Source organism: Pristiophorus japonicus, chromosome 15, assembly GCF_044704955.1.
Source record: "Pristiophorus japonicus isolate sPriJap1 chromosome 15, sPriJap1.hap1, whole genome shotgun sequence".
In the NCBI taxonomy this organism is placed as follows: Eukaryota; Metazoa; Chordata; class Chondrichthyes; family Pristiophoridae; genus Pristiophorus; species Pristiophorus japonicus.
In genome coordinates this window covers 141,508,392-141,522,127 of record NC_091991.1, presented here as the reverse complement: position 1 = coordinate 141,522,127, position 13,736 = coordinate 141,508,392, and the positions used below count along the sequence as shown (strand labels likewise).

Genomic DNA, 13,736 nt, shown 5'->3' with positions numbered 1-13,736 from the left:
GGCTTATAAATGTTTATTCAGGTTGGATTTATTTATTTGTAGAATTATAAATAAGGATTTAATGAGTTCCCTTCCCCCCCCCCCCCACCTCGTTCTGAACACCTAATTTGTAACCTGCGCCTGATTTTTTAATGTGTAGAACAGGTTTTTTCAGTTCTACAAAAATCTTCACTGGCTCCATTCTACTTTAGTTTGGAGTACGTTTTCACTGTGGAAACTTTCAAATCAGGCGTCAGTGACCGGACACGCCCCCTTTTGAAGAAAAAATTCTGTTCCAAAGTAGAACTGTTCTACCTGACTAGAACTGTAGAAAAAAAAATGTGGAGAATTGCGATTTCTAAGATAGTCCGTTCTCCACCAGTTGCTCCTAAAAATCAGGCGCAAATCATGTGGAAACTTGGGCCCGATAAGTGGACACTTTGGATTGAAAGGTTTTACAGAGCTTCTCGAACATGACGATTGCTTTGATGGTACTAGCTCGAATACAAGAAGTCTGAAAAAAATATATTAAACAGAGAATAATTTGCAGAAAGGCGCTCCTGGTGGAGGACTTATCAGATCACTTATAAGCACGGTGCGTGTTTAGGTTCAGTATTAAAAACCAAATGAAGCCAGAATCATGTGTCTTTAGGAGCAAATGGGTTTAGCGTTGGAATGCAACTAAAAGAGCACAGGACATGCACTATATGTGTATGTTTTGTGAGGTTGGTTTGGAATAGCTTTAATGTATTATAGCCCTACAATGCACTCCATTTAGTTTTTTTGATGTATCTTGTGACCGTCAAACTGAAAGATGTTAGTGCTGGGAAATGGAATCTTTTTCCATTTCCCAGTTTTAGGATTCTGGATCAGGTGTAACACGATCAAAGGCAGAATACTGTTGCATCTACTCTACCTCAGCACAATCTTACACAAACACGACTTATTTTCCTACTTGCTGCATTTTGATGCCCCCATGAGTGAGATTGTCAATTTAGTGCCAAAAAGAAAGAACTTGATTTATGGACTATCTTTGATGTCTTCAGAATGTACTAAAGCACTTCACAACCAAACTTTTGAAGTACATTTATTACTATTATATGAGCAAATGTAGCAGCCAAATTCGTACACAGCAATGTCCCACAAACAGCAAATTACATAAATAACTAGTTAATTTATTATTGATGGTGTTAGTTGGGAAAGAATGTTGCCAGGTCGCACTTATTTCACTTCATAGAATAGCTATTATCCTCCCTCCTGATGTACAGTGAGAATTGTTTTGCTTCTTGCACTGGCAGATTCATAGCTGAATAAAGTTGCTTGAAGAATACCAGCAATGCGTTTTAAGTTATGGCTTCATATTTCTGTCATCCTGACTGAGATGTCCAAAATAAGACCTGAGCTCTAGCTACGTGGCCCTTAAAATTTGTGATTATTTTTTTGTTAACATGTTCACAGACCTGGAGTTTTTTTTAGCATGTATCCCTCATTAATGAATAAGGGACACATAGGGAATGGTAGCGTAGTGGTTATGTTGCTAGTAATCTGGAGACGTGAGTTCAAATCCCACCATGGCAGCTGGGGAATTTAAATGCAGTTAAATACATTTGGAATAAAAAGCTAACATCAGTAATGATGACCGTGAAACTATCGGATTGTCGTAAAAACCCATCTGATTCACTAATGTCTTTTAAGGAAGGATACCTGCCATCCTTACCTGGTCTATCCTATATGTGACTCCAGACCGACAGCAATGTGGTTAACTGCCCTCTGAAATGGCCGAGCAAGCCACTCAGTTGTAATAAACCGCTACAAAAAGCAATAAGAACAATAAAACCGATGGACCACCCACCATCTACCTAGGCACCAGCTTCGAACATGAAAACGGCACCCCAGCCTAGTCAACCCTGCAGAGTTCTCCTCACTAACATTTGGGGACTTGTGCCAAAATTGGGAGAGCTGTCCCACAGACTTGTCAAGCAACAGCCTGACATAGTCATACTCTCAGATTCATGAATCAGCCAATGTCTCAGACCCATCCATTACATCCCTGGGTATGTCCTGATCCACCAGCAAGACAGATCCGCCAGAGGTGGCAGCGCATGGTTTACAGTCGGGAGGGAGTGGCCCTAGGAGTCCTCAACATTGACTACGGACCCCATGAAGTCTCATGGAGTCAAACATAGGCAAGGAAACCTGCAACTGATTACCACCTACTGCCTTCTCTTAGCTGATGAATCAGGACTCCTCCATATTGAACACCACTTGGAAGAAGCACTGAGGGTAGCAAGGGCACAGGATGTACATAAGAACAAGAATTAGGAGCAGAAGTAGGCCATTTGGCCCCTCGAGCCTGCTCCGCCATTCAATGAGATCATGGCTGATCTTCTACCTCGACGCTTTCCTGCACTATCCCCATATCCCTTGATTCCCTTAATATCCAAAAATTTATCGATTTCTGCTTGAATATACTCGAAGACTGAGCCTCCACAGCCCTCTGGGGTATAGAATGCCAAAGATTCACCACCCTCTGAGTGAAGAAGTTTCTCCTCATCTCAGTCCTAAATGGCTGACCCCTTATTCTACGACTGTGACCCCTGGTTCTAGACACCTCAGCCAGAGGAAACATCCTCCCTGCATCAACCCTGTCAAGCTTTGTAATAATTTTATATGTTCAGTCTGGTGAACCTTCATTGAACTCCCTCAATATCTTTCCTTAGTTAAGGAGACCAAAACTGTACACAATACTCCAGGTGCTGTCTCGCAAGGGCTCGATATAATTGCAGTAAGACATCTTTACTTTTGTACTCAAATCTTTAATGTACTCTGGGTGGGGGTCTTCAGTGTCCATCACCAAAAGTGGCTCGCTATCACCACTACTAACCAAACTGGCTGAGTCCTGAAGGACATGGCTGGGCCATGGGCCTTCAGCAGGTGTTGAGAGAACCAACACAAGGAAGAAATATACTTGACCTCGTCCTCACCAATCTACCTATTGTAGTTGCATCTGTCCATGACCCCCTTGTAGCAGTGACCACCACACAGTCTTTGTGGAGACCAAGTCCCATCTTTACACTGAGGACACTCTTCATCGTGTTGTGTGGCACCGTGCTAAGTGGGATAAATTCAGAACCGATCTAGAAGCTTAAGACTGGGCATCCATGATGTGCTACGGACCATCAACAGCAGCAGAAATGTATTGCACCAAAATCTGTAACTTCGTGGCCTGGCATATTCCTTACTCTACCATTACCATCAAGCCAGAGATCAATGTGTGCAGAAGAGCATGCCAGGAGCAGCACCTGGTTACCTAAAAATGAGGTGCCAACTTGGGGAAGCGGCAACACTGGACTACATGCATGCTAAACATTGGAAGCAGCATACTATAGACAGAGCTAAGCGATCCCACAATCAACGGATCAGATTAAAGCTCTGCAGTCCTGCCACATCCAGTCGTGAATGATGGTGGTCAATTAAGTGACTAACGGGAGGAGGAGGCTTCATCCCCAATGGTGGCAGAGCCCAGCACACAAGTGCAAAAGACAAGACTCAAATGTTTGCAACTATCTTCAGCCAGAAGTGCCGAGTGGATGATCCATATCAGACTTCTCTTGATGTCCCTACCATTACAGAAGTCAGACTTCAGCCAATTTAATTCACTCCACGTGATATCAAGAAATGGCTGAGCCCACTGGATACAGCAAAGGCTATGGGCCCTGACAGTATCCCGGCTGTTGTGCTGAAGACTTGTGCTCCAGAACTAGCCGCTCCTCTAGCCAAGCCGTTCCAGATACACCACAATACTGGCATCTACCTGACAATGTGGGAAAACTGCCCAGGTATGACCTGTCCACAAAAAGCAGGACCAATCCAATCTGGCCAATTACCGCCCCATCTGTCTACTCTCAATCATCAGCAAAGTGATGGAAGTATAATCGACAGTGCTATCAGGCGGCACTTACTCACCAACAACCTTTTCCCTGATGCTCAGTTTCGGTTCCGCCAGGAACATTTGGTACCAGACCTCATTGGTCCAAACATGAACAAAAGAGCTGAGTTCCAGGGGTGAGGTGAGAGTCACTGCCCTTGACATCAAGGCAGCATTTCACCAAGAGTGGCATCAAGGAGCCCTTGTAAAACTGAAGTCAATGGGGATCAGGAGGAAAACTCTCCACTGGCTGGAGTCATACTGAGCACAAAGTAAAGATGGTTGTGGCTGTAGGAGGCCGATCGTCTCAGTCCCAGGACATTGCTACAGGAGTTCCTCAGGGTAATGTTCTAGCCTTCAGCTGCTTCATCAGTGACATTCCCTCCATCATAAGGTCAGAAGTGGGGGTGTTTGCTGCTGATTGCACAGTGTTCAATTCCATTCATAACTCCTCAGATAATGGCGCAGTCCATGCCTGCATGCAGCAAGACCTGTGTGGCATTCAGGCTTGGGCTGATAAGTGGCAAGAGTCTAACCACCGCCCCTTGACATTCATTATAACTGAATCTCCTACCATTAACATTCTGAGGGTAACCATTGACCAGAAACTTAACTGGCCCAACCGCATAAATACTGTGGCAACAAGAGCAGGTCAGAGGCTGGATATTATGCAGCGAGTGCCGCACCTCCTTACTTCTACCATGTACATGGCACAACCAGGCATGTGCTGGCATACTCTCCACATGCTTGGATGAGTACAGTTCCAACAATGCTCAAGAAGCTCGACACCATCCAGGACAAAGCAGCCCACTTGATTGGCACCTCATCCACTGTCTTAAACATTCAGTCCCTCCATCACTGGCACACCATGGCTGCAGTATACCAAAGATGCACTGCAGCACCTCCCAAACCTGTGACTTTTACCACCTCATCATCATCATCATAGGCAGTCCCTCAAAACGAAGATGACTTGATCCCACGCCAAAAAGGGATGAGTTCACAGGTGTTTCAATGAAGGACCTAATATTCCATTAGAGGGAGCAACATGCAGTGGCCCGGCCCGGAAAGATCTACCACCTCGAAGGACAAGGGCAGCAGGCACATGGGAACACAATTGCCTGCAAATTCCCATCTAAGTTATACACCATCCTGGCTTGGAAATATATCATCGTTCCTTCTTCGTCGCTGGGTCAAAATTCTGGAACTCTCTCCCTGACAGCACGGTGGGAGTACCTTCACCACATGGACTACATCAAGACTGCGGCTCACCACTTCTCAAGGGCAATTGGGGATGAACAATAAATGCTGGCCTTGCCAGCGACACCCACATCCCATGAATGAATAAAAGAAAATGGCAAATCCTAAATCTAACAACAAGATCTGTTAGTATCAACGATTTTTTTAAAAAGACTTGCATATATATAGTGCCTTTCATGACCTCAATGCCCAAAGCGCTTTACAGCCAAAGAAGTACATTTAAAGTTTGGTAACTATTGTAATGTAGGAAACGCGGCAGCCAATTTGTGCACAGCAACCTCCCGTAAACAGCAATGTGGTAATGACCAGATAATCTGTTATGTTGATTGAGGGATACGTATATGTCTGACTTGTAAGGCTCCGTGATACAGACCCAAGTTGCCCACATAGACAAAATAGACACTTCTTGTCTATGTTGTTTTTAATATAGATTACAGTGGAGGTTTTACATGGCACTTAAGTCATGATGTGTTCATGTCTCAATGTCATAATCAATGTCCCTCGGAATCGAGGAGGACTTGCTTCCACTCCCAAAGTGAGTTCTTTGATGGCTGAACAGTCTGATACAAGAGCCACAGACCCTGTTACGGGTGGGACAGACATTCGTCGAGAGAAGAGGTCAGTGGGGCTGGTTTGCCGCACGCTTCTTCTGCGCTTGGCCTCTCCATGCTCTTTGTGCTGAGACTCGAAGAGCTCAACGTCTTCCCGGAGGGACTTTCTCCACCTCGGGTGGTTTGCGGCCAGGGTATCCCAGGTGTCAGTGGTGACGTCGGAATTTACCAGCGAGGCTTTGAGGGTGTCCCTATAATGTTTCCGCTGTCCTCCTTTGGCTCGTTTACCATGAAGGAGCTCCACATAAAGCATTTGTTTAGGGATTATGAATCCCTAAGCAAATTTGCATTTCCATTATGAATCATCATCATCATAGGCAGTCGCTCGAAATCGAGGAAGACTTGCTTCCACTCAAGAAGTGAGTTCTTAGGTGACCGAACAGTCCAATATGGGAATTACAGTCCATCACGGGTGGGACAGACAGTCGTTGAAGGAAAGAGTGGGTGGGACTGATTTGCCGCCGCTCCTTCCGCTACCTGTGCTTGTTTTCTGCATGCTCTCGGCAACCAGACTCTAGGTGCTCAGCGCCTTTTTGAATACCTTTTTATATGTCATACACATCTTGATCCTAGTTTATGTGTGGATGCCAACAGAGGACATGTTGGGCTTGGTTGCGGTGATCTACATGGTTGAAACCATGCTGATACTCCTTCTCACAATGAAGATTGGCCATTTGTTCAAGGTGGAGTAAGGTTGCTTGTGTCTATGAAACTGTACTGCAATATGAAGTCACCAGTTTCAGGGAAGTGTGAAAACCAAAAGAAGAAAAAACTGATCTGTCCAAGTAGTCTTTGTAAATTCAACGCTCAACATGTTGACCCAACAAAACGAATAGTTTGTCAAACTATACAGCCAAAACAATAGAATACAAGAGGATTCTTGACGGATTGCAAATTTCGTGTTTAAGCGCATGTGCTTTGCATGCCTAAACCCAGAACTTGCGGGGCCCCTACTGGCGCATGCGTACATTGTACGTGCCCGTAGAGGCCAGGAATTCAGGGCCAATGTTTTAAATATTGCTGGGGAAGTAGAGTCTGAAACTACCATCAACATTGCGGAGTACGTCTTAGTAGGAGCTGCATTTTCCAAATTCTACTGAGGTTTTTTTTGATAATTACCGAAAGATGGGTGAGATATTTACCATATTTGAAAAGAAAAGGAACGTCAGTGACTAATCCTCCTAGTGCGAATGAGATATTTCGTAATTAACCACATCTTTGCTTAAATTAGTGAAATGTAGTTGGGGCAATGCTTTGTTTCCTGGCTATAGATTAATTTATAGAATGTATTCATTTGAGCCCTCATCATCACTCTTTTCTTCCTCCTTCTCACTGCTAATTGAATAATCAGGAACTCTCCTCCATTTTTGGCACATGTTTTGAGGAGCTACATACTTAATTGTTAATGGAGGGAGGGTGATAAAATGTGGTTAGCACATCAGACAGGATGGGTACCAGTCCTACAACTGTTTTTGTATCAATGTGAATGAGACAGTGTGTGGAAAAAGTTGATCTACTGCGAATGTTATTTGAAGACTGCTATCATTAGTAACAAAGTATGGCTAAATGATTCCTAAACACTCAAGCATGCAATAAATGACAGATTGTGGGATAGATGTGCTGTTAAGTAGAAACTATGTTCTCAAAATGTATCATTAAGGTGAGGAGGAGGATTTATTTAAATCTCTACAATCATTTATCTTCCACAACTAAATTCCTCCGTCATCCCTGACATCACTAACTATTCTTTTAGATTTTTTAGGCTTATAAAAGTCCTTATTATGCCTTTTATATTATCTTGTATCTTTTATCATCTCTTTTAGCCCATCTAATCTCTCTTTATTACCCCTCCACTACAGTTCTATATTTCTCATTTATTTTCTTCAGTATTGTTACCCCTAGTTTAATCATATGTCTCCCTCTTAAATTCCAAATTAGTTTTAATCTCTCTCTTGATCCATGGAATTATATCCGTTGCTCTCCTTTTTCACCTTCTGGGAATACAAGTAAATTATCTGATATCTGGAATCCTCGGGCCGTGCCGGTTTTTGGGTTTTGCCGGATTTCGGACAAGAAAATCAATAGTCTGAAATTCGGAATCCTCTGGACTGAATCTGTGCTAGATTTCAGGTTTTGCCGGATTTCTGACCTCGCCGCAGATCAAATCTGTGCCGGATTTTGGAATTCACCCCTCGCCGATTCCCACGGCCCTCCGGTGTTCCATTTGTTACTGGTTTCCTCGTCTCTCGCTGCCTGATGTCGCCATCTTGGTCGCCTCAAAAATGTCCGGGTTTTGGACAATTCCCGATTCGGGACGTTGAACCTGTATATCTATTTTGTACCCAGTCCATCTCATAATTGAAGATTTTCCACTGCTGATTCCTCATTCTGCTTGTTAACTTTTTTCTGCCCAGTTAATTTGGACCAGATTCACTTACTCATTGAACTTTGTCTTTTTCCAATCCGGCACTCTTGAACTCTTAAGTATTCTTTTCTGTTTGTACATTGCACCTTACTGTTGTGGTTTCTATTTCATAATTGTACTCTTATTTTCACATCGGTTATTTGCCCGACTTCATTTCATTTCCTAACCAGTATTTCTTTCCTTGTTGGACTGGAAATGAACTGATGTAGAAGGTAGTCTAGAATTTATTCTGCAAAGTTTTCCCTCCCTTGATTTTTATTGCATGATCCTTATCCCAGTTTATTCTGTAATTTGTATTGTTTGCCTCTAAACTTATGTGAGCAAAATTAATATTCATGATAAATGTTGATCTTCAAATCTGAAAAATTGTGTAGCAATATTTCCAGGAAGGCTAAATTTACATGCACTATTAACACACATGACTGGCGCCTAGTTGATCTTTAACAAGCACTGTCAATTTCTTTATGTAAAATATATAATGACTGATGTCTAGCTTATGTTTTTGAATTATACACTTAAACCCCCAAATTCCTGAAGAAGGGGGCAGGGGCAGGAGACAGATCTGGAGTGGAACACAATCGGCACCCATCCATTGACCTTGTCTTTGATTCTGTTAGCCCATCTGCCTATTGATTTTATCTTGTGACCAATCCAACTTGGTAGGTTTCATCTAACAAAACGACGAAGTACAAATTTCTAGTGATGGTGTGCACCAAACTTCTGCCAGTATAACTGACTAACTTATTTTTATAAATAAGAGCCCTGGACAGTTTCCATTCACCCACATTTCTGCGCAGTTGCATCCAGATTGCCATGAATAAGCATAACATCATTTATTTTTAAGACAACAAATGTGTGTTGTAAATACTGGTAGCTGCTTATCTTGGTCACATAGGGCTCAATTTTCCCCAAAGCATTTTTTTGGCGTGCTTGAAGAGTTACGCCCGTTTTTTTGGGGCCTCAAGTACGCCCCCCCAAAAATGTTCTAAGTTTCACCGTTGGATTTTTTTCATTTAGGCGTGGCCTAACCTGTCTTTTAGTTTTGGGGTGGAGCCTTGATCTGCGCTAAAAATATTGGGTTGGCATGGTAACCAGGTGCACAATGCGAGCTGAGGGTGCAAAGTTGAAACATACAGCCAGCTCCCAACACATTAAAATACATCGCATCAATTTAAAAACACATTGGCCCTGAAATTTCGAGGAGGGCTTCCCACGGGAAATCCTGAAAAAATAGAAATAAACTGCGCACTTACCTGGAGCTGCTGCGCACATTGGTACTTCCGTTTCACAGGCCTCCTCTCCCAACGACGCACAGCGCGTGCACGTCAGGACGTCCGCAGAAGTCACGTGCCTGGATACCCAATCACAGGTAAGTATTTTTTCATTCATAGTAATAGGAGATACGTAAGTTACGAATCTCCTATACTATGAATGAGAAAAAGCCCAAAACGCACAAACACTATACAAAACATTTTTAAAAAATATCAGAAATCTTACCCTGCAAATGTCCTCGCTCCCGAGATGCGGCCATCTGTTGAGACTAAAAACTTGATGGATCGGAACTGTCGGTTTCCAGCGCATGCGCATTGTGCGCTGGAAACCGTCTTCCGATGCCTTCCCGGATCCGTAGGAGCTTCTTATGGACCTGGGACATCGGAATTTCAGATCCATTAAAACACATTGCATCAACTTAAAAACACATTAAAATATATTGCAGCCACTTACCTCCAATTATTAAAGCCGGTCCAGCTACCCTAGCCCTGGCTGAAGGGCTTGTCAATCTGTTTGCTTAGCCCGCCCCTTGCCGGTGCCGCTCAAGCTCCCCCCCCCCCCCCCCCCCCACAGCCAGAGTGCCTTGCCAGTCCCAGTCCCCCGCCCTTAGCCCTGGCCGAAGGGCTTGCCGGTCCGCTCCCCAACCCGACCCTGGCCCCGAGTGCCTTGCCGATGCGCGCTCCCGCCTCTAGCCCTGGCCGAAGGGCTTACCGGTCTGCTCCCCTGCCCCTATCACAGGCCGAGTGGCTTCCTCCCTCCCAGTCCCCACAAAAAACTACACCTGAAAGGCTTCCCCTCCACCCTTTCTCTTCTCCCCCTCTCTCTTCCACCCCTCTCCCCCGCCCCCCCCACCTCTCTCTCGCCTTTCCTGCTGCTGCACTTACCTGCACCGATTTCTTTAACTCGCCAGAAGGTTTTTTTGCAGAGGCCACATTCTCTGGCCAAAGAGGAACTGGAGTATCTCTCAGCTCGCCAAACTTGCCTAAATGGCCAGAATTGGCGTGGATGGCTTGAAAAAAAAATGTACCTTAAAAAAAATCGTAACTGAGTTACGCTGGTGCAAGTTGATTGAGGAAACTGTTTTTTTAAACTTAGGCCAAAAAAATGGTGCAAATCACTGGGGAAAATTGAGCCCATTGACTTGGTATAAAAACTACCTTAAAGTGGTCTTGATAACAAACTTGAGAATCTTGCAATGACCTTTGAGCTCCTTTTCAAGGAAAAACTTCCAAAAATAGCTGTGTGACATGACACTTAACTAGTCGGTGAGCATTTCCTGATCAAAGGTATGTATAATAGTGGTGAATAGATTCAGCTCAACATGTTACTATGTTGAATATAGAAAACTTGCAGTTGCCACAACAAATGTTGCCAGAGCTTGTAAGGGTTATTATTTTGTTTCTCTTTACAGATGGGAAAATTCGTTTGGCTACATTGGAGCTTGCCTGCCTCTTACTTAGACAACTTGTGCTATCAGGTGGCAGCTGTATTATTAAAGATGTGCATCTTGCCTGTCATGAGGTAAAGGTTTTGGATTTTTTTAAATACTTGTCATGAAGTGTATGAAAAAAGAATTGTTACATTATCAATGAATCTGGTATCTTTGTGCATAGTGGATTTTATTTAAATTCCCAAATTAAAGACAATGTAGAGAAAACTTGATTCTGAAGAAGTAGAGGGCTTCGACTATTACAGAACTGTTGGCGTCACTTAATAAATACAAATTCAGTTTTCCAGTTAGGTGGTTATGTGTACCCAGCATGTTGAACATAACATTTTTAGCACTGCAAACATTATGTGTGTGTGACATGGATCAGAATATTTAACTATTTCATGGCACTGTGATATCCATCCCTTTACAGTTCTTGTGAACAATGCTCCCTTTAAGCTGCGTGCCGCAGCCGACTTTTGAATTGAAAAAACCACAAATGCGCGGAATTTTGAATGAGCGGCTCAGTCCGTTAAAGGGTGCACGCTGGCCAAAAGAAATTACAGGGAACATTGTGTTTGAACCATTTATTTACAATGTTGAAGTAACAGTTTAGTTGAAGCAATTTCAACACCATCACCTCATGGGTACAAATTTCTTAAAACTGAGATTCAAACTGCGTTTTTAAAAAAAAAAGTGAAATAGAAAACTGAAGGTCTTCTTTCAGAAACTCCAACCTTCAACAGACACTATTCCTGCGGTTGGTCTTGTTGCTCGTGATTTTTCTAACAATGTTATTCTTACTGTCAAATTGATCTTCATATGCTGGAATACAGGAAGAATTGCCTCAATCAGCAGGTATTTAAACAACAGATGCCTCCCTTCCTCCACCTCTGCTTTTATACTGTAAGGTTTGAAAATAATATTTCAGATCGGGGCAAGTCATCTCTAAGACTAATCAGGTATCCATATTAGTGGCTCATAATGTGAAAATTAACCACCACAACACGCAGCAACATGGCTACAAGATGGCATTATTGACATCACTAGGACAAGGCCAGCATAATTAAAACAATGTAAAAATTATGGTGTGTCATAATGGGTATGTGCATCTCATTAGGGGTTTTTCTGTGTGTGTGTGTTTTGAGGGAGAAGAGAGAATACAATTATTGGCTGCTTGGATGTGCAGTTCTAAATTGTGTTAGCACCACAAATTGTGTAGCATATTTTTCCTCAACAATTCTCCCATATATATAGGGGTCAAGTTTCGGCCCATGCCTAGAACGGCGCAGCCCCGCGAGCCACGCCTGATTTCTGCGCTCAAAACCATGCTGAAAACTTATCTTAGTATTCTCCCCTCTCTCAGGTCGATCCGGGCCCTTGGCGCAGCGCAGCACAAGCTGTGGGGGGCGGAGACAGGTCCCGGCATTGAAAACAGTGCCAGGACCTCAGCACATGCGCGCTACAGTGTGCGTGCATGTGCAGTAGCTCCAGGTGCCCAATACTGTGTGGGAGGGGCCCGAAGCGCACAGTCCCCAGCCCTGGCCGAATGGGCTCACTGGGGTGGTGAAGACTGGACTGCACCTCCCTCCTCGAGGTCCTGCTACGGCTCCGGCACCCCACCCCCCCCCTCGCTTCCTGCTCCCGGTCTGGCTCTCCCCACACCGCTCGCCCGTCCCCCTGTTCAGCTCCCGCTCTGCTGCACGCCGCTCCCAACCCCCCCGCAGCTCCTGCTCCGCTCCGGCTCCCCTCTTTCCCCCACCCCCCCCCCCCCCTCCCCTCTTCAGGGTCCGGTTCGTTACCCCTCCACGTCTTCGGCGGGGCCTGCCCTCCCGGCATCTTGCTGGGGGCAGGCCCCACCCAAAGTCTTCGGCCCGGCTTCTTCTTGTCGGCCGGACCCATTCAGCCTCCCCCCTCTACCCCCTCTCCCTCTCTCTCTCCTCTCTCCCTCCCTCTCCGCTCTCCCCTCTCTTTGCGCGCGCGCGCTCTCCCCTCCCTTCTCCCCCCCTCCTCTCATTGTCAGAAATAGAGACAGTCAGAGAGACACACACTGGGGGGGGCCCCGTCCCAGCACGCTGTTGGAGGGCTCCCGGTGTTGCAGTCGGTGAGTAGAAATTTAATTTTTTTTTTTATTTTTTAATTTTTTAATTTTTTTTTGATTTATTTATAATTTATTATTGATGGCTCTTTATTTTTAAAAGTGATGTGTTTCATGTATGTAAACTTCGCTCACCCCAATCTCTCTCTTCCTTACACCTGATTTTCTAAGTGTAGGCAAGGTTTTTTTGAGCATACAAAAATCTACATTTACTCCATTCTAAGTTAGTTTGGAGTAAGTTTTCGCTGCCTAAACTTGCAAAACGGGTGTAAGTGGCCGGGCACGCCCCCTTTTGGAAAAAAAAGTCTGTTCTAAAATGAAACTGTTCTAACTCACTCGAACTGGAGCAAACTAAATGCTGAGAATTGCAATTTCTAAGATACTCCATTCTAAACTAGTTGCTCCAAAAAAATAGGAACAACTCAGGCCGAAACTTGACCCTATAATTCTGACTGAGCTGTGGAGGAGATGTATCTCGACATCAACCAGTTCTCATGTATCCTGAAGAGGTCTAAACAATATGTAAGATTAGAAGAGTGGTAGAAATAGGCACATACCCAGTGACCTGCTATTATCCCTTACTTATGAATCTAAAGACACGTTATATTTTCTTCTGTTTTAAACTATATAGTACATCAAAAATTTAGTGGAGAGCAGTAGTGGGGAAAATGCATCCTATCTGCTGTTTGTTTCAAAAGAGACAATTTCATTGTGTATTGGAGCTTTGGTTTTATTTA

General features: G+C 44.1%; 1 protein-coding gene across 1 annotated transcript in view; it reads left to right on the top strand.

Annotated features, from left to right (window-relative positions):
• clec16a (C-type lectin domain containing 16A) overlaps positions 1-13,736 on the top strand; it is a 287,365-nt gene that overhangs the window by 97,827 nt on the left and 175,802 nt on the right. The window contains exon 15 of the mRNA XM_070901025.1: positions 10,884-10,993. Within this exon, the coding sequence (XP_070757126.1) occupies positions 10,884-10,993 (110 nt within the window). The remainder of the gene's footprint in view (positions 1-10,883; positions 10,994-13,736) is intronic.